General features: G+C 39.2%; 1 protein-coding gene across 1 annotated transcript in view; it reads right to left on the bottom strand.

Annotated features, from left to right (window-relative positions):
• Positions 1–10,517: 10,517 nt before the first annotated feature.
• The window catches only part of GALNT12 (polypeptide N-acetylgalactosaminyltransferase 12), a 36,809-nt gene continuing 22,037 nt past the window's right edge, over positions 10,518–25,289 (bottom strand). The window contains exons 5-10 of the mRNA XM_060774639.2: positions 23,499–23,616; positions 18,821–18,997; positions 18,066–18,197; positions 13,608–13,721; positions 11,521–11,676; positions 10,518–10,984 (exon numbers count right to left, since the gene is read on the bottom strand). Of these exons, the coding sequence (XP_060630622.2) occupies positions 10,847–10,984; positions 11,521–11,676; positions 13,608–13,721; positions 18,066–18,197; positions 18,821–18,997; positions 23,499–23,616 (835 nt within the window). The 3' untranslated portion in view covers positions 10,518–10,846. The remainder of the gene's footprint in view (positions 10,985–11,520; positions 11,677–13,607; positions 13,722–18,065; positions 18,198–18,820; positions 18,998–23,498; positions 23,617–25,289) is intronic.

The raw sequence follows: 25,289 nt of genomic DNA, 5'->3' as shown, positions 1-25,289 counted from the left end.
TATTTTTAAGATTGAAGTCAAAGCACTGTCTTGCTCTTTAGTACGAAGATTTCCAGGCCAGTTTACGTAAGATAAAAAGTAAGTAAGTAAATAAACAAGGTATTTTGAGTCTATAAAAAGGGGAAAGGTTTCCCCTTGACAGTAAGTCTAGTTATGTCCAACTCTAGGGGATGGTGCTCATCTCCATTTCTCAGCCAAAGAGCCGACATTGTCCATAGATGCTGCCAAGGTCATGTGGTCAGCATGACTGCATGGAGCTCCAATACCTTCCAGTCGAAGTGTTACCTATGATCTACTCACATTTGCATGTTTTCAAATTGCTAGGTTGGCAGAAGCTGGTACTAACAGTGGGAGCTCACCCCGCTTCCTGTATTCAAACTACCGACCTTTTGGTCAGTAATTTCAGCAGCTCAGCAGTTTAACCCACTGCACCCCTGGGAGATCATTGCTTACAAACTGACAATTTAAAAGTTATGATCTCAACATTACAGGGACAAGGAATGTTGAGGAAACAAAGCATACTTGGGCAACAGTTCAGCAGGAAGTTACACTAGATGTTGTTACAATGCTCACACATTCAACTTCCAAAGATTTTGGTCTTGGTTATTTCTCATAATTAAAGAAAAGACCCCAAAATACTATCAGTTTAATAATTAAAACAGCATTAATGGTCATATCCATCAGAATTGTATTAGTCTATTCATGACATCTAAGAAGTACACACATTATACATGCATAAACGCATTGTGCGGCTACTCCTCATGCGTTGTTCTGAAGAGAGTTATTAATGCCAAATCAAATGTGCAAAGATTTCATTTCAGATAACTCTACAGAACGTTAGCTCTCTGACTATACTCTGCTAGAGTATTTTATCAAATTACAGAGAAGGCTGCTCTAGGGAATTGGTTGAAAGCTCATCACATTTGTTTTAAATCAGACAGAGAAAAAGAGGACATGAATTTTGAATCACGGCCTTTCAATCTCTTCCATTTGCAGTCCTCACAGGAAAAAAAAATCTTTGTCACTTCATCATTCATGCAATAAATCTGTAAGACTATAAAATACCATGTGTGATTAAAAGCTATTAAAAGTGTAACATTTCTACAGTATTAATGGGACTGTTAACTCAGATCAGCAAGAACTTCCAGGTAAATATACTGGACTATTTCAGAGGAAGGAACTGGCAAAACCAGTTCTGAATATTCCTTGCTTAAGAAAACTACAAAAAATTCATGAGGATGCCATAAATCAATAGATGACTTGAAGACATATACACATTAGGCATGGGAAATCCATGGTTCTAAATAGTTCTAAAGTACTTAGAAAAGTAAAGTTCTGGTGGTGAAAACTAGGGGGCGCTGGTGCTTTCTACAGTGTTGCTAAAGTTCTGGTGGTGAAAAATTCAGAATTCTTAACAAAACTTTCAAAATTGTATTATTATTTCATTATTGGCGATTTTAATGACAGAACCAAATAGGAACTATCATTTAGAATGAAATTTTGAAAGTTTTGTTAAGAATTCTGAATTTTTCACCACCAGAACTTTAGCAACACTGTAGAAAGCACCAGCGCCCCCTAGTTTTCACCACCAGAACTTTACTTTTGTAAGTACTTTAGAACCATTTAGAACCATGGCTTGCCCATGCCTAATACATATACATACATGGTGCCCATAATTTCAGGCTTTTTAAATTTATTTTTTAAGCATCAGAAATATCTGTAACTTCCATTGAAGATAGAAACTGCTTCTTGGGGAGGTGATACCTTATATAAGTAAATGGGCAAGCACGGGGGGGGGGGGGGGGTATAAAATTATTTAGGTCTACAAAGTGGAGTCCACAACATGCGATTGTGGAGAAGAGAAAACCACAGACCACTTACTACAATGCAATCTGAGTCCTGCCACATGCGCAATGGAGGACCTTCTTACAGCGACACCAGAGACACTCCAAGTGGCCAGCTACTGGTCAAAGGACATTTAGTACAGTGCTAGGTTTAAACTTTGTTTGTGGTTTTTAATACATTATAACTGCATTCTCACTTCTCCTCTGACATGTTAAATAAATAATAAAATTATATACACACATATTAATAATGTTATTTATTTTCCCTGAAGTCATTCATACTTGTTTCCTTCAAGGAACCTACCCATTCACCACTTGCTGGAGGCAAGCATAAGCAGTGAAGTGCCCTTGAATGGGCTTTCCAAAATACAAAATTACAACCTTAAATCCAGGGAATTCACATGATCACATATTTGTTTTTGCAATGCTTTTAGACTGAGCTTATTAATATAGGCAGGTATTATATATTTAAGGATAATGCAGTTGATGCATGTAAGGGAGAGTGCTGATAAATGTAGGAACCATTTTTATACAGACACTCAATCCTCAGCTCACTCACCTGCCACTGACCTTGGTGTAAACCAGTTCTTCCTTTTTCTGCATCTTTATAACAAAAAATAGTCATGTTAAATGCAAACTCTTTGACCTGAACCATGCTACACATTCACTCCCATCTTAGCCTGCACATATCTCTTCCTAGAGTAATTTTCTATTTTTAAAGTATTGGTCATGGGGTTTTTCTTGAGGAACCAAAGAAGTGCTAAAGTGAATGTGACAATTTGCCTACCTTCATCCACCTTCCCAGTCACTGCAACTTTAGCATGATTTTTTTTTTGTCGTGTCAGGAGTGACTCGAGAAACTGCAAGTCGCTTCTGGTGTGAAAGAATTGGCCATCTGCAAGGACGTTGCCCAGGGGACGCCCGGATGTTTTGATGTGTTACCATCCTTGTGGGAGGCTTCTCTCATGTCCCTGCATGAGGAGCTGGAGCTGATAGAGGGAGTTCATCCACGCTCTCTCTGGATTCGAACCTGCGACCTGTCGGTCTTCAGTCCTGCCGGCACAGGGGTTTAACCCCTGTGCCACCGGGGGCTCCATTTTAGCATGATGTATTTCTAATTGTAAGCTCTTGAGCTCTTTATTTGTTTGTTTTTTGTTTAATCTTAAGTGAGCTGATCCAGAACGAGGTAGTAATACTGTAAATAAAACAAAATACAGAGTTCAGATGATGTATTTTATTGCTGTTATTTGACAACAAGTCAGATTGAGTTTATGGCAACCCTATGAACAAAACATCTTAAAGAGCCCAAAATGAATGGCTCTTGCAAACTCAGGGTCATGCCTTTCCTGATTTACTCAGGCCATCTGTAACACGGTGTTAAGGTTTAACACTGACACACACACACACACATACATACATACATACATAATCGTAGTTTAAGGTTCACTTGGGAGGCCCTGCTCTCGGTCCTACCAGCCTCACAAACACGTCTGGTGGGGATGAGGGACAGGGCCTTCTCGGTGGTGACCCCCCGCTTGTGGAATTCGCTTCCCAGCAACATTAGATCAGCATCCTCTCTCCTTTCCTTTAGGGAAAAACTGAAATTGTGGTTTTGGAACCAGGCTTTTGGCTAGCAGGCACAACGGCACTTTGGACACTGAATTGGACCATATGATTGTTGTGATAATGGAAACGGCTACTTGACTGTATAATGAATGTTATTGTTTTAATCTTTTGCATATTTATGGATTTATATTGTTGTTACATTGTGATTGCAGCATCGAATTGTTGCCAGTGTTAGCCGCTCAAAGTCCCCCCTAGGGGATTGAAAAGGGTGGGGTAGAAAAATTGTAAATAAAATACATAAATAAATAAATAATTGCACATTCCACTTTCATTATACATAACCTGTTTCTCCCATCAAACATTTATTTGCCTTCAAATTCTGCAGACTCTATTCACCACTGTATGGCAATATTTTCAGTGCTGCTTTCACTGATCTTAGTCTGCAGAAGGTATACCAATACATGTGAAACAAATGCTGCAACTGAAAAACATACTATGTATACATTAATCCTTTTTTTCCTGTGTCATTTCACATGCAGATTTTGTCATTCCACATGCGTATTTCAGGCACAGATGTAGTTCTTTGGTACCAAACAACTGCTCTTCGTCTGATTCTGTCCCAGAATTTCTATGGCCTGTTGCTCCCTATCATGAGCACAGGTATTGAGAAGCCCTGGCAAAGCACACTGCTTGGGGAGCAGGTGTCTTGCTAAATGTCAGCCTCCTTAGGCTCCCAGTGGATGAATAGATGCACCTGCCTAATACAACCCTACCTTTCATATGAAGCAGGCCGTTGTAATTGATATGGGAAATGATTTTTTAATTGTTCATTTATTTATTTTTGCTTTAGAACTAGTTCTGTCAACCTTTTAACCTCTGCATAATGGTATCTTTCATACAGGATCTATTTTATATGCAGAGCTGGAGCAAATTCTCATTTGGGCAGGGTCTCTGGAGCTGCATTTTCGCAGTGGCTGGAGTTAACTGTAGAGGCAAGGGCATAAGTCTGACTTGGCCAGCGTGGTTACATCCAGATTGGATTATTGCAATGCACTCTATGTGGGGCTGCCCTTGAAGATGGCCCGGAAGCTCCAACTGGTACAATGGGTACAGCGGATGGCAGCCAGGCTCCTTACTGGAGCAAACAATAGGGAGCATACAATGCCTATTTAAAAACAGCTTCACTGACTGTCTATTAGCTGCCGAGCCAAATGCAAGGTGCAGGTTATTGTCGCAACTCAGGATAGATTCACTTTGCCCATGACACCACCACAAACCAAGGCTGTAGATTTTGTAGTTTATTGAGAAAAAAACAAAAACAAAACAGAGAAATAAAGAAGTAAAGTTCAATGAGCAATACAGAATCTTAAATGCAAATGCAAAGTTCCCAGGTTCCAAAGGCAAATAACATGAAGTATAGTCCTTTAGCATTGGTAAAGCATTGGTAAAGCATTGGTAAAGCAAGACAAAGTCTCCAAAAATCAGGATCAAAATCAAAGTCCTAAAGAGCCAGAAGCTTTCCGCAAAAACCAACGTAATTCCACAGAAGTTAACAGGGTAAAAACAACATTGGACTGACAGGGAATGCCCTTCGACCAGATCATTAAATAAGTTTCCCCAACATGAAAGCATTACGTTGATCTCTAGCTTCACTCTTGTTGGCAAGGCGTGTGCTTCTCCGAACTCTTAATTGCAAACGATCCTCTCTAATCAAATCACCACCATCTTCAAGGCCAGTTAGCTCATTATCTTCGTCCTGCCAGGCCTGGTTGCCCTGGGAAACAAGAGGCTCGGAGCTCCCAGAAGGAGCCTCCAACTGGAGCTCCGAAGTTTCACTATCCTTATGAAAAGCCACATTTTCTCTGGGGAACAGAAATGCCGTCTCTTCTTCAGAATCAACACTGTCTGCTTCAACTGCCTCACTAATTTGCCTTGAACAGACAGGATTATATATATATATGCTTTTGTGATTTTTTTTAATGCTTTACTAGCCATCCCCTGCCACACGTTGCTGTGGCCCAGTCTGGTGATCTGGAAAATAAAGTAATGAGAAAGCATTGGTTTCTAATATATGTAATTTCTTTATGCTTGTGGGTAAACAGTACTTCTTGTTTCTTTGTCAGTGTGGATGTGGAGTTTGTCTTGTTTGCCTACTCTGGAACATGCAACATATAATTGTCCGTCTTCAGGGGTCCCTTTCAAATCTATGATACTATATCTGTGTGTGCGCGAATCATATCTATCTATATCTATGGCTGGATGGCTCTTTGTCAGGAGGGCTTTGATTACGTTTTCTTGCCCTGGTGAAGGGAGTTGGACTGGATGGCCTTGAGTATTTTCTGTTGGTCATGGGGATTCTGTGTGGGAAGTTTGCCCCAATTCTGTCATTGGTGGGGTTCAGAACGCTCTTTGATTGTAGGTGAACTATAAATCCCAGTAACTACAACTCCCAAATGTCAAGTTCTATTTCCCCCAAATTCCATCTGTGTTCATATTTGGGCATATGGAATATGCGTGCCAAGTTTGGTCTAGATCCATCATTGTTTGAGTCCATGGTAGTCTCTGGATGTGGGTGAACTACAACTCCCAAACTCAAGGTCAATGCTCACCAAACCCTTCTAGTGTTTTCTATTGGTCATGGGAATCCTGTATGCCCCAGCTGGTTCAATTCTATCATGCTATTTGATTGTAGGTGAACTATAAATCCCAGCAACTACAACTCCCAAAAGACAAAATCAATTTTTTTGAGTGAAGGACATACATTGGGTTGTTAGGTGTATGCTGTCCAAATTTGGTCTCAATTCATCCAGTGGTTTGTGAGTTCTGTTAATCCCACAAACGAACATTACATTTTTATTTATATAGATTGTCCGGTTAACTTTATGTTTATGTTGTTTACTTTGTATGTATTGATGATGTTACTTGGAAACTGCCCTCGGGGAGCTAGAGTGGTATATAAATGAAGGTTTGTTTGTTTATTGTTTGCTTGTAATGCAAATCTTATCAAATTGTCTCACTGCGATAGCTTTGAAGGATGCAAAACAGTTTCCCCGTCTGCAAGCCAGAGGTCATTCTCCACGGACAGCATTTGTATCATACCAAATCTCTCTGTAAATCAGTGCTCAAGTGGCATCTTCCCACTCTCCAAACTCGTGCTTCCTGTTCCATGTCAAATCTTCAAAGGATACAAAATAATGCTCATGCCACTGCAAAACCTTTCTAGACTTCAAACTCTCGGTTATTACTGACAGAGATGAGGACAAAGGAAACGGTGCAGGTTACACAAGGCAGCTTCACTGTCCTCAATAGTGCTATACTCAGGAAGTTGTCCTTCTCTGTCCTAATTGCATGGGATCACAAGACTTCTCAAATTTCGATCAAAATCCGTTCAGCAAGCTGTCACAAAAATTATATAAGCCATAGCTAATATCTACCTTATAGAACTGCTTTTTTCTCATTTGGGATACTGGATCAGTAAATATCACTCTTTCAACTGCAGCGGAGGAGCAATAATTCTGTATTAGAAACTGGGTTTCAAATATTATCCGGGGGGGGGGGGGGATAACAATTTTTTTCCAGTGTTCCAACCATTCTTTGTTCTATTATGGGGTAAAAGTTCACATTTGGGCCCAGCTGTCAATTATAATCATACACTTGTGTCACTATAAAATGGGACTGGGATGGGGAGAGGTGGAAGGATTTTGGGGAAGCAAAGGAGAAATATGTTCCTTCCTCTTTTATCCCTCCTTTGCTAGCTCCCCAAATATTTATTTATTTATTATTTATTTGCTTCACTTTTATACCGCATATTTCAGCCCTTGACAGGCGACTCAATGCGGTTTACAGTGCAATTAAAAACACGGCAATACAACAACCGGGACGACAACGTCGCTCCACAACAATTAACATAGACAGACAAATCGACAAACAACATATATAGCGCCTCCGTTAAAGTCAGATCCATTCTCATAGTCATTGTGCCGTTCCTATGTCCATGGGATAGTGGATTCTGTTACAGTAGGTTGTAGCAGGACCAAGTGTGTGTATGTGTTGAAGAAAAACCTTATGATGGTAAATATTATGTGCAGCTGGTAATGTAGGTCAACCAGCAATCTTGGATCACACCTGATAGGGTGTAACTGTATGGGTTTTTAGAATACAGTTCTGGAGAGCTTTTTCTCTTGAGGAGATCTATGCTCAAAGGCTCTGCTTTGAGGAGTAGGTTGGAGAGAAGCAGTTATGCTGCTCTAAAGGAGGCTATAGTGGAATAGCTGTTTGCTCAAGATTTATGTTTTGCTTTCTCATTGGACTTAAGATGAAGATGCCTTATTCTGTGTTACTTACAAGGACTGTGTAAGTTTTTTGCACTGTTTGTTTGTTGTATACAACATTGCAAGTTTGTTCGAGGGATATTTTTAAAGTAAGGCCTGTTGGAACATAAGTACACAACGAAAATTTATTTCAAAAAAGTAAATTTATTTTCAGAAAGTACATACGTCACTCTATTTTTCGACATAGTTGCCAAGCTTGTTCAAACACTTATCATACCTCTGAGCCAATTTTAACATACTCTCTTCATAAAAACTTGCCGCCTGCTCCGATAACCAAATCGTCTGTAATCAAAGGGCGACCGGAACGGTCCTCATCATGGACGTTGTCACAGCCATCTTTGAATTGTCGTACCCACTTACACTTTGCTTTCACTCATAGCAGTATCACCATACATTTCACAAATCTGTCGATGAATTTCTGCAGCAGGCAGGTTCCTTTCTGACAAAAACCGTATCACTGAGCGAACCTCACATGCGGCGGTGAGTTGATAGTCTTAAACATTTTTAAAGCACAGAACAGAACCGTACAGGTTAGCTACAGAGCGGAAACTGAGCACAGTTGTTCCCGAGGCATGCCGGTACACGACGCACACGCTCGTTGCGGTATGCGCGCAAACTACTAGTGTCTACAACAAAACGGACCTTACTTAAAAAATACCCCTCGTATTTCATCTCTGCTATTAAGAGTAAAGATTTTTTGTAGGTAATCAAATATCGCAAATAAATAAATTAACGGTATTCCATTTCTTTTCTTCATTTCAGAGACTTCTCTGGAAGAGGTACGTTGTAATCTCATCACGCACATATCTAGTACTGGGGCACTTACTAAATTCTGACATGCTTTGTTTTTTAATAGCATGACATCTCTGAAGCTGGAGATGAGTAGGAAAGCAAATACTGCTGCAGGGTTTTTCTTCCTATGGTTCTCCTGGTGGAATATTCTGATTAGCTTCAGTAGCAGATTTTCTCTATGGAGAATGAAGACCATTTGCTTGGAGCAGTTGAGGGAAATATAGCTCATAACCAAACATCTTCCTCTGTGTCTGGCTCTTAAAATGCAGTTACATTCAAGAGGGAGCTGCTTTTCTGGGACCTGATCCCATGTGATAGAGCACTCTTTGTGAAACCTGTAAGAACACCACTCTTTTTCAAATTCCCTGTGCTGGAATGATGTGTCTGTGTATGAAACCAGCCAACCTAATATAGCCGGTGATATTTCAACTTAATCCAATATTTATTAAACGCTTGTCCATATAGCTGAACATTTTCTCTAGCTGTCTTCTTAGTCATATAAGCATTTGTAGAGAATTTGTTTTTCGTTTCTTTTCTGAACCACATCACATCACTTAATCCCTGTTTCCATACTGTTTACTAGATATAATTTAAGAACTAAAGTAGGCCAATTCCTTGTCCTGCCTGCCATTTTCAACAGATACTCTCAACATTCTGTAGGTTTTAGAACCTCAATAGGTCCTTTTCAGGTCCTTTTTTCTGTTTCAGTTAACAGCCTATAACAATCCCAACCACAGTACCACCCAAATTATAACGATTAGCACACCTCCACTATTGGCTAGCTCCCCAAAACATGGAGTATGGTTGTTGATAAACCAACTGTATAATTAAAAGCTAGGAACTGGGAACCACTGGAACTGAGAGAATTAAACTGACTTTTCAAAAGATTTATGCTGCCACCATATCAACAATAAACAGACTGAGGTATTCTTGAGAGGTTGTTCAGTAATACACTCTGTATTACTATAGTGTTCTCAGAGGCTGCTGAAAGCTGACTGGAATAATGCTTTGACCACAGAGGTGTTCACACTGAGGCTGGTATAAGTTGAAAAAATAACAAGAACATTTATTGAACTGGCTTGAATATTTCAGGTACAAATGCTTGATGGTTTCAGTAAATGACTGGCACAAAAAAGCTTGTGGTTACGTTTGAGCAAAGATCTTAGAAAACTTCTGGGTTATAAGTCTTAAAGGTTTCAACACAGGAAATGAATATCTGAAAGTAACTCCCAAAAATCCCCCTTAGGAATCTAGCCAAAAACCTGAACTAGCCTTCCTTAGGAAAAGAACAGACCACTAACGGGATACTGCTCCCCACCACATTCTAGCTATGTTTCTCGATAGCTATTCTGAATACTACTCAAAAGACTAACCCAAACTGCTCTTGCTACCACCCTTCTTCTCTCAACCCTTTCCAAGCTCCAACTCACAATCTAGGAACTCAAGCCCCAATTTAAAAGTCACTTTTTTCCTTTAGATCACTTAGGCTCCTCCCACATCTTTCTAACCGATCTTAGCCTTCTAATTTTCCCTCCTAGACTAGAACATGCCCCCTTAAGGCAAACCTAACCTAAGATGGTGTCTCCCTGTCTCCCTTCTCTAAAATGGATGCCGTGACTTCGCCAGGCCCACTCTCTTAGGCCTAAGCTAGCTTGCCAAGATAAGGGATTCATTACACAGTCATACAATTTTTCAGGGCTCTACGTTGCTGTTCTCTGTCCTCTCAGTCATCCCTTCCTACCCCATCCGAAAATAGTCCATCAGCATGACTGAACATACCCCTTTGGCTAAGAGTGGGTTGGCTGTGCTTGGATCCTCCACTTTTTTATATTGTTGTGTTTCAGCACACGGCGGCAGTGTAAACAGTACTATTTTAGATCCATATCTGCTGAATGAGGTGGCTGTGTGGGATTGTCATCTTAATCAAGACATACAAACAAATCAATATGGTACATGTGAAAAAATCACACATTTCACAACGTGATTTGGTCTAATTTTATATATTTATTTCAGTGTTTCCTAGAAAGGCACCAGAGCAGAATGTTTCCGTTAAAAAAATAAATATCTAAGTTACTGTCAAATGTTAGTGCAACCACCTGCATTCCATTTTAATTTCCAATAGGCTTATAAAAATATTTGGTCTTTGAAGAAATACAAGGAAAATGTATATAGCATCCAAATGGCAGGCAGATGTTCAACCACTTCAAATAAAAAGATTGCTACTACAAATTGGGGGGGGGGGGGAGCAGGAATACTTCTTCTGAATATAGGAGATTTTCTTGCTTTCCATGATGATCTCAATCGATCATTGTATCAACGTTTTTCTTTGAAAAACCATTTCTGATATTCTGAATCGGAACACGGTCGCAATAAAGGTGCTGGATTGCCATTGTAGGCATTGGATTCAGCTTGTAGGCACTTTAAGGTCTGCATGTGCACTAATGTCTCATCCTGCAGAGGATAAAGAGTAGTTTAGCATTTATGGCAGAGTGACCATATTTAACAGTTAAATTTAAGAAACCAATTAAAAGCTAAGAGACCTTAGAAAATTCCACCTAGCTTCATCATAAAAACAGGAAGAACATTTATATCTATCCAGTTCAAGACCAACTGGAGCTGCACTAACCAGGTGCTGCTTTGCCATAATCTGCATTGGCAGCTATCAGGAAATCTGCTCAACTCCCTGCTGAATGCAAGTACCTCAATCCTTTTATGGATACATTTTGGAGAACAAGGGGGACAATATCTCTCACATCCTATGAAAATAGACACCCTACTGAAACACCTTTGCAGCAATTTCAGTAATGGCTGGGGAAAAAACACCAAACAATCTATTCAGAAAAGTAACGCACTGAAGTGGAATTATTACCCTGACATTAAAGAAAGCAGTACAGTTTGAAGTCCACTGGGGACAGCCTATTCTATCCACGTTGCAGCTCAGTCTTTTTGTTTGTACTGTACAGTCTTGCTATTGTTAGCATACTTACCTCTCTAAACATAAATTTTTGGTTTTCAGGAATTTTCTGAATATCATCTTGGCATAGATACATTTTCAGATAATCAGTTCCTGGATCAACTGCTGCACACACTTCAGGATGTCGTGTATTGTAACGTATTTCATGGTAGGAGGTGTATTCAAAAAACTGGAAACCACCAAAAGGGGAGGCAAACAACAATTCTGAGACCAAAAAGCATTGAAGACACTAAGAAACATTATAAATTATGAGACATAGATTGCAGGACAGGTCTTGAGCAAGTTTTAGTTCTCCAGAGTAGAGAACTGCATCAACAAATGATCAGCATAAGCAACTATCAAGAAAATTATTATTATTATCATCATTATTTACAGTACTGATATTTCTGCCCTTTTCACCCCGAAGGGAACTCGGGGTGGATCACAGAATACATATATGGCAAGCATTCAATGTTGCCCCCAGTTGCGCAGTGGGTTAAACCCTTGTGCTGGCAGGACTGAAGACCGACAGGTCACAGGTTCGAATCCGGGGAGAGGCGGATGAGCTCCCTCTATCAGCTCCAGCTCCTCATGCGGAGACATGAGAGAAGCCTCCCACAAGGATTATAAAAACATCAAATCATCCGGGCGTCCCCTGGGCAACATCCTTGCAGATGGCAAATTCTCTCACACCAGAAGCGACTTGCAGTTTCTCAAGTCGCTTCTGACATGACAAAAAAAATTCAATGTTGATTATACAATGACAAGACAGACAACAGATAGAGGTAAATATAGGCCGTTTCTCATCATTCAGCATCTTTAGAGGCTGTGCTCAGTTCCAGCCACAGGGGGATGCTGTTGCTCCATCTCCCTGTTAAAGAGCTTTCTTTGTTCGGAAACTTTCTTCCAAACGCTGTGCCTAAAATACCTCCTCGCTTAATGTAGTTCCTATTCATCTACTCATATTGCTGGTTTTGATCCACTAGGTGGGTGGGGAGCTGAGCTGAAGGTCAGGAGCTCACCCTGACCTGGCTTCAAATTGTCAACCTTTTGGTTGGCAAGATTTATGGCAGCTGCAGATGGTGAATAACCTGCTGTGCTTAAACTTCTACAAGGACTCATCATTCCACCAACATTTACAAGATTTCAACCCTGATCTGTCTTGTTTGAGATCTATCTATCTACCTACCTACCTACCTACCTATCTATGATGCACAGTATATGGTAAACAAATATGAAAAACAGACACATAATGCTGCTCTTTTATATAAAAAAAGAAAGCAAAAGGAAGTGAATAGTAACAAAACTTATCAAATGGTCAGAAAAGGACAAGTGGTTTAAAGAATGATTCTATTCATATGTAAACTGTGGCGCAGCTGTCTGAATGTCAGCTGCATTAAGATCACTTCTGACCACAAGGTCATGAGTTCGAAGCCAGCCCCGGTAGGCATGAGCTTCTGACCAATTGTGTAGCTTGTTGTCGACCTTTGCAACTCGAAAGACAGTTGCATCTGTCAAGTAGGAAAATTAGGTGCCACCTATGTGTGGGGAGGCTAATTTAACAAAATTTATGATGCCATAAAAAAAGACTCCAGCAAAGCACTCCAGTGAAAGCATGTGGGGAATGAAGAAGTACTTCATCAGTACCTCACACCTCTGAGGATGCTTGCCATAGATGCAGGCGAAACGTCAGGAGAAATGCCTCTAGAACATGGCTCTATAGCCCGAAAAAACCCACAAGAACCTAGTGATTCCAGCCATGAAAGCCTTCGACAATACTTCATCAGTGTCAAAGATGCATAATGAAAGAGACAGCTCTCCTGGTGGTCAGAAAAAGTTAAATAGCCTCTGACTGTTTGTCTATATCTGTTGTGAGTCTTTGGCATTGAATGTTTGCCATATATGTGTACATTGTAATCCGCCCTGAGTCCCCTGCGGGGTGAGAAGGGCAGAATATAAATACTGTAAATAAATAAATAAATAAATAAACTCAACAGTTGTCACTTAATCTCAAGTACAGGAGTAGAGCCATATATATTTAAAACATTTACATAGTTTTTTCTATCAAGAGGCTTTCAAAACAATTTTCCTCCTTCCACAGCAGTGAAAATAACTTATTACCTGATTTTGCCCCATTCCATGACATGGATATAAAATGACCACATGTCCAGTTATGTCATTATCATTGGGAGGATTGTAGTCAAAGCAAAAATTTGTCATTCCTTTATTCTTTAGCTAAAAGGCAATAAAAGGTCATTACAGTACAAGCAGTTCAGCAGTCACTGCATTTTAGAAAGTATTACTTTATGAGTGTATAAAACAGTATCATAAAAGAAATAGTAATAGGAACACTTAAACAATATGACACAGTTGCTTAGAAGCACTACTGAATATATTGCACGCATGTCCACTAACACAACAGGAACTTCTTCCCCTTCCCTACACCTGCCTTCCTCTTTATCACTTCAAAAGGTGTTTTAGAAAGATTCCCAGCTTTCTATAACATGTTTTAGGGGGGCACAGAGGAATGAAGGAAAGAGAATAGTCATCACTTTTCTCCATTTCTATGGATGGAAGAATAATTGTTAGTAGCCGCTAGCATGACAATGCTAGATCCTACCCTTAAGAACAGCTCGCACATCCACATTATGAACATTATATGAGTTCCTCCTAAGAGTCAAATAGCTATGCTGCAGCTTTTAAAGCCAAGTTGACTGTTCTTTGGACTGGGCAAAATTCTCAAGTGTGATCTGTAACTGAGTTTCAACTTTCACATTCAATCTACTAAGGAAGTGGTCAAAATGCACTCAGTTGGATCTATGAATTGCTTCTATAATATGATAATTTTGCATGATCTATTTTAAGAATTCAAAGTGTAGAAAAATGCTGCGATTTTTTACATTTTCTGAATAATATATACTTACTATTTTATCATCAAGTAACTGACGGTGTGTCATAGTTCCTTAGCAAGAGTATATCACAATTACATGCTGTCATTTCATGTCTATTGGGAACACAGCCAAGATTTATGTGCTACTTTGCTGGGAAGAAATATGCATTACAAATATACTACTTCTCAATAAAAAACAAATGAATAAAAATAATTTCACTATGATGGTGCCCTTTTGTTTTGAATTCAAACATCAAGCTGAAGAGCTACATAAAACCAAAAGTAATTTTCCCTTCAAGGAAATGCATAGAAGCAGCAGAAGTGTGGAATTTCACAGAACAAAAATTGGTCAAGCACACATAAAACCAGAAAGATAATGTGGGGCAAACATGGTTGGGCTAGATACAACTAGAAAAAAGGCAATTCTGAGAAAACTGCACAGGAATCCTTTTAGCAAGAAGAATTCCACCACAGCAACATTTGTTAGCCAATTACTACGTTATACTATGTTATACGCACTACTAAATTAGATCTATATAGGAATTGTAGTCAATGTACAGGCATTGCCCACCGACTGCGGTCTATACTCTCTTCCACCTTAATATGGTAGAACATGTGCAATAAGTGAGAATTTCCAAGAAAAAATAAGCGTCCTTTTCTGCAGCACTACATTAGCGCGATACATTCATTAGATATGACCTTTCATTGGGAAATCTATATTAAATGACTTTGCATAATATGATTGCACAGGATGAACCAGATGTTTTATTGTGCTCTACAACATATACATTGCTGAGAAGTAATATGGAGCTTGTTTGTGGGCTTGCCATGGCTCGAAATAGATGCTGGATTAGAGAAAACCTCGAGCAGATCCAGCACAGCTTTCTTAGTTCAGAATTTAATAGCTACAAATGAATTTGCTCATCACTGAATTATCAAACACTACCACTTAGGATTTCCATAGGGCTTCACATGCATTCATATGCATTCTAATAACTCTAAAGCAATTTGTATGATTATTCCCCAATGGAATCTGTCAAGGCTGATTCCCCACTCAGCTCTCCGAATGCAGACAGAAGTTCACAAAAACTACCCACCTCTCCCTTCTTGGTTTTTGGGAGCTGAGTTTCACTTCTGTTAAGATACAGATAATCTTTGGCTTGGATGAGTCATTGTCACTTTTCCTAATATAGAACTTGTCCTTTAGAGAAAAATATTTGGGGTCCTCCTTGTAGAAGATGTCTCCAAAATGCTTACCTCATAATGCTATTTCTTTGCAGCTGATTGTGCAAGGTATGTGCATACAGACCTCCAGAATACAAGTTATCCTATAGCAGTGATGGCAAACCCAAACTGGGGGGAGGGGCACTTGGTACTTGGAGGGTGGCAAGCAGAGTGGCAAGCAAGGGTGGAGAGTAAGTGGGTGGGCGGGCAAATGGGGAGGCTGCGGGCAAGTGAGGAGGCTGGCAAATGGGCAAGCGAGTGGAGGTGGGATGGTGAGAAGGTTGGCAAGTGAGAGTCGGGTGAGCAAGGGGGCAGGCAAACGGGTGAGCAAGCAGGGACAGGATGATGGGATGGCAAGCAGGGGGCAGGCAATGGTGCACATTTTAGGAGAGTGCCAAAGTTTCACCACCACTGCATTACAGTTTAAGAACAGAGAACTATGTGGTTTGCTATACAGCAGTGGTTCCCAACTGGTGGTCCATGGACCACCAGTGGTTCGCAAGATCTAAAATATAGCCGTGGCCTCACTATTACTACACCATTGCAATGAGACTAACTGGTCTCACAAAACCCTCTTATAATGCCAAGGTTCATTAAATATGGCTTTCTATGAGCAAGCAGATGGTGACTACTGGATGGCATATTTCTGTATCAGAAACTAGAGCAAATGTAGTCTATCCAATGCAATTTTCTGAATCAGCACCCTAAATAACCCAACCAAATTTAAAGTTGACGAAAAACTGATTCGTAATGCTTTTGGTACTAAGGTTGGGGAGTGATGCCTGGTCAGAAAAAAAGATTGGGAACCACTGCTCTACAGTATAAGAAAGTACATGTTATAAAAAGGAAAGATTACTTTTTCTCTCCCAGGAAAGAAAAAATTAGGAAAGTCATAACCATGCATTCTTGAAGAATATCAGCTTTGAAAGAAAATAATTAAAAACACCAAAATACTCTTATTGTATTGCTGTTTTTATTGTTATTCATTCGTTCAGTCACTTTTGACTCTTCGTGACCTCATGGACCGGCCAACGCCAGAGCTCCCTGTCGGCCATCACCACCTCCAGCTCCCTCAAGGTCAAGCCAGTCACTTCAAGGATGCTATCCATCCATCTTGCCCTTGGTCAGCCCCTCTTCCTTTTTCCTTCCATTTTCCCCAGCATCATTGTCTTCTCTAAGCTTTCCTGTCTTCTCATTATGTCTTCTCATTATTGCTGTAGAAATCCTAACCTATACCTCTGTAGATGTCTAAAATAGTTTGGAGCTTTATTGGAAAAAAGAAATATGCTGAATTTCTCATTTCCCAGCCTTTTACGAGGACATTACTGTTACCCTTCTTAATTTCACAAGAGTAAAGTGTTACGCTTTCCCCTTCAAATGTTTCCCCTTGAAACCCAATAGGAACTGTAGCTAGCCTTCACATCCTGTCTCAAACTGGCTTATTTCTATAAAAAAAATCTTTTAAACAAAATCTACTCTGTGGGAGAGGCACACATCGAATTTTCTTTAAAGAAACAAAACAAAAGAAATAATTTAGAGAGAGGTTTTACTTAGCTTTAGGGCATTGGGAAATCAGTCTATTAATTCTTGGGGGGGGGGGAGTTCCCACAGAGCACTATTGCACAGCACATTTGGACAGCACCATGTGAGTGTAATTTTGTAATGAATAATGAAGGAAATTTCATTTTTCTTAATAGAAAAAGTCCCAGGGCCTTGTTGCCTCAGCAAGAACTGTCTGTCCTTACTACTACAAATAATGGATAATAGGTCATTTGCCCAGTGGTTCTCAAACTTCAGTCCTTTAGGGGTATCAACTCCCATCCAACTTGACTAACATTTAGGGATTCTGAATCTATAACATCGAGAGGAACAAAGTCTGAGGACCACTGATATCATAACATATTATCTCCATCTGGGTGAGAAGGTTCTAATCTCTCTTGGAGTCTCCTTCTCTGAACGTCATGGGACTGGACAGCTACCTGCCAGAGATGCCTTAGCTGGAGATTATGCATTGAGCAGGGGGTTGGACTCAGTGGGCCATAAGGTTTCTTCCAACTCTATGATCTACACTTATGACTATCAGAATTTCTTGGCCGTTCTTTCCCCTTCCAATCTCAACCGCCACAACACCACAGAAGCAAATGCCAACTCATTTTTCCTTTTGCGAATTCTTTCAGCTCCTTCCAATTTCACTGTTGGGATTCACTTCTATGATTTTAGTCCAGAATTTTGTTTCCATGGGAGACCAAACTTCATGACAATAGATGTCCTTATTCCTATTTCAGTAATATTAACAAAAGACTAGCATAGTAACTTCATTTTTTACACACCTTTACTCTACTTGAGATAAATAAAACAAATCGAATGATTCAATAATTCCTGCTTGTCCGCGAAATCCAGAAGAGAACAGAGAAACGAGACTTGGAAATGGTTGAAACTAACTTTTAAAGGAGCATTTTACTTACCATCCCAAAGTATCCAGACCTATCCTCTGGCACATGGAGTTCAGGGTAAATATTATCCAAGTACCATTTAAAGTCCTTGCATTTCAGCTTTTCTCGAAGCAGTCTTCTTTCTGTCACATCTCCATAGGGTTCCTAATAACAATAACTCCATAGTAAAAGAACAGTAGTAGAAAAACTACTAGATAAAAATTTAGTAGCACCTTGAAGACTAACTATTTATTTGATGATGAGTTTTCAAGGATATCTATTCACTTCTTGTTAGTTCATGATATTCTACATAATATATTCTGATTTTGCTGGTCATAGAAACATAGAAATTGTCTTAAACCAATGCCTCAGGTCATTAGTCCATTCATTCCAGTTGTTGACACTGACTAGAGTGTCTCTTAGCCTCTGCTTAGAAATGCAGGGACTAAATACATTACCTGCTTCACGCAGGTCTTCAGAAATGGTAGAGGATATGCAAGTCTCAATTCTAGAAAGCTTGTTCAATGATCTATCTGGCTCCAGATTTTCAAAGATTTAACTCTCAAGCATTTTTACAGCTAAACAGTAATAAATATGCTATTGAAATAACTGAAAAAAAGAAAATTTGAGGCTCTGTTCTCTGCATGTCTGAAAACTTATCTGTAAAGCTGTGCCTTGTAAAATTGCCTTGCCTATTCCTTTCTTCTGCCTAGATTCAAAATTTAGGTAGTAGGTCCCACAAAGAAAGGCTCTATATTTTATGCTTGTGCACTCAACAATAAGCTTACCATGCGTGCGTGTGGATTTCTGTGGTAATAAATCTCTTTGTATGAATCCATCCACACTTCTGCAGCACGGACAGAGTTAGCCAAAGCCTTTGCCCGTGAATAGGGAGCTTGCTTAGGGAAAACATGCCCTACATGAGAACAAGGATGAATTTCAAGACTTCCTCCACATTGCCAGATCTAAACAAAAACAAAAATACAAGTATGTCTATGAGATACATATATACTTGTTTGATTAAAAGCAAATAGCAATTCTCCAAAGTTTGTTCTGGATCTCAGAAGAATACAGTTAATAACAATGTATACACAGTATATATCTTCTCTGAACATCACAGCATCTCCAATATTTCCTTGTTTAGTATTGAAGTGCCTTGGCCTTTAGGGATATTGGATAAAAGGGAGAATTTATGGATATATAAACTTAAAACCCTAATACAACAACATGGCTTCAGCTCAGATGATATTATAATCATCCACTAAAGACACAGTGTTTTACACTTCCACCTTGTATATAGCTTAGCTTTATTTTTAGGAACTGAAAAAGGCAAAAACTGAAAATTATTGCTTGAAAAGCTTTTTTCTGTTCAGTTTGTTAATTGCTTCTTGTTAATCTATCCCATGGGTTGATTTAAACACAGGAGCCCTCGGTGGCGCAGTGGGTTAAACCCCTGTGCCAGAAGAACTGAAGACAGATAGGTCGCAGGTTCGAATCTGGTGAGAGGCGGATGAGCTCCCTCTATCAGCTCCGGCACCTCATGTGGGGACATGAGAGAAGCCTCCCACAAGGATGAAAAAAACATCAAATCATCCAGGCGTCCCCTGGGCAACGTCCTTGCAGACGGCCAATGCTCTCACACCAGTAGCGACTTGCAGTTTCTCAAGTTGCTCCTGACATGACAAAAAATAAATAAATTTAAACACTAAACTATTTAACGACAGCTGTAAAACCACAATAGCCAATGCAGAACATAAGAGACACTAAAGAGTGGATGAGCACATTGATTTATTGTATCGTCAGAAGCCTGGGAAGTTGAGTAGACACCTGCAGTCCAAACCTGCTTAACAAAAAGTTTTTAATGTGCTTGTTACCACTTTTGACTAACAGCAGTTTTGTGTTAATACAGTATGTACAGATTTTTCAACTTTGTGTGTGTTTCAAAATGCATTTTATATGCATGCACATACATATACACCAAATAGTTTGGTGATGTGAAAACCAACACTAATTTTGTTCTGTTAAGCCAAGCATGGGAGCTGTTCAGACAGTGTTGGACAAAAAATCCCAGCAGCCCCTGCCAGAATAGTCAGTGGTGATCAGTTCTGGGAGTTGCTATCCAACAACATTCAGTGTCAAACAATTCCTATTCTTAACCCTTTTTTACACACTCCGATACTAGTACCTCATGTCAACAGCTTTGCATGATTCTTTTTGGTAACATACCATACCAGTATTACTTTATTTCCTGAGGCATTTGGAACCTGCCAACTTTTACAAAAGATCTAGAGATTAATAGTACAGGCACTCCTTTCTGTAAGTTTCCACAGGTCTCTAAGAAGACATTAACTGGCCCTAACTTTTAAAAAAGCTAGGACAAGGACAGATGGGCACAACCATTTAATGCCTTTACAAAAAATGCAATTAGTAAGTTCAGTGGCACGTATTTTATATACAAGTCAGCAGGTGGCTGTGGAGGACACTTCAGATAAGAGGAAAGAAGAAGCTGCTGGGGCATTTCACATCATTAAATAATTATTGGCTCATTTGTGCTTTAGATCCATTCAATTAGATACTATATAAAGATCAAAGAGTATGAAATTAAAGTTTGTGATATTAGATTGAAGAATTACAGCATGCACCAGTTTTCTTTGAAATGGCTTGAGATTTAGATTCAGCTTCTGAAAGAACTCCAGACTGCTGTAAGGAGGCAGGGCAGCACATGTGATATCCCTGCATGTGTAGGCTCCACAAAAAAAATTCCCCTGTGGAACAGGAAGCTCATCAAATGGTTTCTACCTGCATCCAGGTATACAGAGTCACTTAAGTAATTGGAAACTCAGTCTTATCACAATTCCTGTCTGCACAGAGCAGTGGTTCTCTGCCTTTGGGTCCCCAGATGTTTTGGTCTTCAACTCCCAGAAATCTTAACAGCTGGTAAACTGGCTGGAATTTCTGGGAATTGTAGGCCAAAACACCTGGGGACCCACAGGTTGAGAACCACTGGCATAGAGGCTTTAAAAGCATTCAGGTGAATGCAAGCAGATCAGTGGTTTTCAACCTGTAGGTCCCCAGGTGTTTTGGCCTACAACCAACTCCCAGCCAGTTTACCAGCTGTTAGGATTTCTGGGAATTGAAGGCCAAAAAAATTGGGGACCCACAAGTTGAAAATGTTTATCCTTGTCTCCTACATATCTTTAATTTAGCCACACAGGTGAACACCTGCATAGGTATTTCTGTAGTCTCAACAAGACTGCTATATTTTGGTATATTTTGCCATGGTTGTCAACAGGTGGGAAACAGAAAAACTGTTGCAACTGTTGCCCATTCATAATAATTTTCAACACTATTACAATTTTTTATTTGTTTGTGTTTACCTCCATAATACTGTTGCAGTTTTTATGTCTTTTATATTTCCTATATGATTAATAGAAAAATAGCAGAACGTCTGTAAACCTTCTCCTGCAAAGAGTGAAAACCTTTCTTCTGAATCATGATAGATGCTGTTTTCAAAAGTGATTAACAGTCAATGTCATTATTCAGAAGAAAGGATTTAACTCTTATGACTCAAACACACTTATTGCTGGATGTTGCATTGTCCACAAAACTAAAGGATTCTCTTCCAAAAACCCACGCCCATAGCCAGCCCCCCCCCCCCCCCCCCGATGACTTTTCAGGTCAGTGTCTTTTGATCTGGCATGAGATCTCAACAAAGCCTTGAAATTACCATCATTATGCAAAGGTTCAGAATCATTGCTCCCTCTTTAAGTCAGTTTTTGTTGGCCACAAAGGACAATTGTTTCTACAACTGGCAGAAGTTTATTTCTGTTTTTCTGCTTTCTTTGTGTTTCCTTTATCACTATGATGGGTTACATCAAGAGGTTTTCCACTGTTATTTTGCAAGACGTTTTCAGCCATGCACAAGTTGTTCTGATGGTACTGTTTGGTGGTGTCTATTAAAGACTTCTATTGCATTTGTCCATCACACAAATGGTTTAGCAACCAATTCACTAAGCTTTTGGTGACCACCTTTACCCCCAACTTCTCCTCCGAACACCACAACGTTCTTATGGAGTGCACCATGTAGATGAAACAAGTAGACCAAACAGGGAAATCTGCTGAACCATTGGGATAGAAAACTTAGGTGCCCCTTCTTATCCACAGAATATACATATCCTGGCAATGGTGTCCAAGGATTTTGCACTAACTGAGCTTTCACTTGGTTATCAGAAACAGATTTGTTCATATAAAGTCCAAGGTCTAAGAACCGCACAGCTTCTTCTCTTTGCTCTTGTTCCATGGTTTCTTTGGCAGCACTTGGATTAGATGAACCAGTGGGAGACACCTCAGTTTCCATCTGCAATCCAGGTCAAATCCACTCACTCCACCGTGTGCCTTAGACTTTGCCTGCCAGCTGCAGGTAGACCAACTTGGTCACTTCCATTATGTCAGCTATTGCTGTTATTGCAATGTAAATTGGTAGAAAGGTAGGCAATGACAATGTGAATAATCACAATTTGATTGAGATAGTGCTTGCAGTTCTGGAAGAACTCTAATTTTTGTTTTTCATATACTTGGCATGGGGATTTGGTTAACCAGTTAAAATTAATGAGTAAATCAGTTTTTTACCTGAAAAATTTCAGGGGTGGTTCGAATCCCTAAACTGCCCCTGCAGGCTTGCATACACCACATTTTAATTTAATGAAACCAATGCATTATCTTTAACAATGTTTTGTGCGCACTATTTTTTCCTATAAAGTAAACTGCGGTAAATGTTTTTTACTTTGTTTATAATTTGGAAGCACTGTTAGAGGAGTCAGACAAAGCTGCTTTACTGACCATTTTAGCCCTGCAGATTGCTTGGTGTGAATCAATATCCTGATCTATTATAATATAATGTTAGAACTATTCCTGACAGCAGGGGGTTGGACTGGATGGCCCTTGTGGTATCTTCCAACTCTATAATTCTATGAACTTCTTAGCTGTAGACAGCCAAGCCATATGCAATGCTTGAAACACATTTTAGATTCATAATAAAAATGGGATTGTAAGTAATGTTTACAAAATTTCTTGTCCTCAGTAAGTGGAGGGTCTTAAAATAGAAACATTCCATTAGAAGGTAGTCAAACACGGAGATATATTTTCAATTTTTTGTTTTTTTGTTGTTGTTTTTTGGTATAATACACAATCTTTTGTACAATTAGCACTATTTTCTGTGCTGAATTTTTGGAGGTTGCCTAAATCACCATTATGTACAATTTTATGCCCCCAACAATCAAAAGTATGCAAAATTTACTAAATTTTCACCTAGATACATTTTTATTAATATCTATAATTTCAAAAATCTATACGTAATATCTACAATAAGACTTTACCATTTCCACTTGCAGGAAGCATACGGAACAAACAGTGCATAATGCATAAGTTTTGTTATTTCTAAGTAAAACGTCTAATAATATTACTTACCCTAAATGAAAATTCAAGGTTTTCTCCTCCCCAGACTTCCATCCCTGTGTCATAAGAGCCAAGATAGCCGAAGTAATTCTTATTGACTGCAAAGAGTCCACCAGCCATAGTTGGAGACCTATTGGGGAAAACTACAATTTTAGATAATATACCATTCCTAATTGCCAATTAACCATTAACCTGTGAATCTACATCACAATGTCTTAATATTAAGCTCACATATCTCCCTTTTAAAAAAAACCCCAAAAACCCTCAGAGTCTAGCATGAAAAAATGTAATAATTATTCATTACCAGAAAACACACAGAGAGGGATGAGATTATTTCCTGCCCCCATTTATGTGATATTTAGGCAAAGCAATTATTAACAAATTAATCTACATTTCTTGACACTTTGAAGGGGGTTTTGAGGTATGATACAGAGATGAAATACAAAAAGTTTTATTTTGGACAAACGCACACACTCACACTCAATATTCTTAAATGCTAGTTCCCTTCAGACAAACTAGGAAGATGAAAAAAATGGCAAATATACAGTTCATTTACAACAGGGGGAGCCCCAGCCACAATGGAAAATGGTAAAGGACTATGCAGTAGCTCCAGACTAAAACATCTCAGAGGGCCAAACTTCTCCGTCCCCGATTGTCACTAGAATGATTGAAGTGAAACTAAAAACAACTACCATAGCCATAGAGAGAGAAGGATAAAGATACAAAAATAAAATAAACTTAGATGTGATTTTTAAATAATTCAGAAGAACCACAAAGTGCAGAAGTATAAGCAGAAGACATTATAGTAAGTTATTTATTAATGCTTAGGCCATAAGTCATTCACATATAAAATAAATAAGTAATACTATAAAAGTTCTACATAAAATGCACAGCATATAGAACTCACATATTTTTTAAAAAAATCTGAACAATTAAAACACACGGAATATGCGTTTCTGGCTATGATTAGATAAAAGCACTCCCAGACCAATTAACTACAATATCAGCAACAATTACTGCCCAACTTTTCACTGCTGCTGCCAGTGCAAAAATAAATACCTTGCGAGTTAACATAGAGTCCGTATCGCAAAGAAGATAGAAAATCTTTTCTATAACAGTATAACAATGTAAATGAATTAGAATAATTCTTAGTTCAAAAACTAAAGAACAGAAGAACAAAATGAGGCACATCCTCAATATCTGGGTCTCACAAAGACACAATCTATCAGTATTCCCTCAACTCTAACGTGCCATCAAATCTAATGCACACCTCAATTGTCAAAACCCTGAAACCAAAAAGTATTTGCTGCCAAATGTAATGCGCAACAGCAAAAATGCCCTCTTTGTCATTTGGTCAAAAAAGGTGTGCATACCAATTGCTATCTACTTAGAATTCCAGCTCTAAAAACCAAATGGAAAAGAAAACCTTGGGGTCAGAGGCGGCACAACCATTATGCAAAGTAAGCATTTGCAGTATAGTTGATTTTGCCCAGGGGCGCTCTTTAGGCGTTCTTGGGGAAAAATAGACCTTGACATATGCGAGTTGTAGTTACTGGGATGTATAGTTCACCTACAATCAAAGAGCATTCTGAACTCCACCAATGATGGAATTGAACCAAATATGGCACACAGAACTCCCACAACGAACAGAAAATATATATCATTGATTGGTTGGGGGAGGGGCAAAATACTGTTTGCTTACCGTCGAAAATTACCTAGGGCCGCATCTATGTAGCAAATGGTGCAAGGAGAGCACTTCTGAAAACCTCAGAACTGGCTGGTTTATGCTTGTATATTAGAAAA

Source organism: Anolis sagrei, chromosome 4, assembly GCF_037176765.1.
Source record: "Anolis sagrei isolate rAnoSag1 chromosome 4, rAnoSag1.mat, whole genome shotgun sequence".
NCBI classification, from domain to species: domain Eukaryota; kingdom Metazoa; phylum Chordata; class Lepidosauria; order Squamata; family Dactyloidae; genus Anolis; species Anolis sagrei.
The sequence above is the reverse complement of the archived record's forward strand: the minus strand, read 5'-3'. Positions and strand labels throughout refer to the sequence as shown.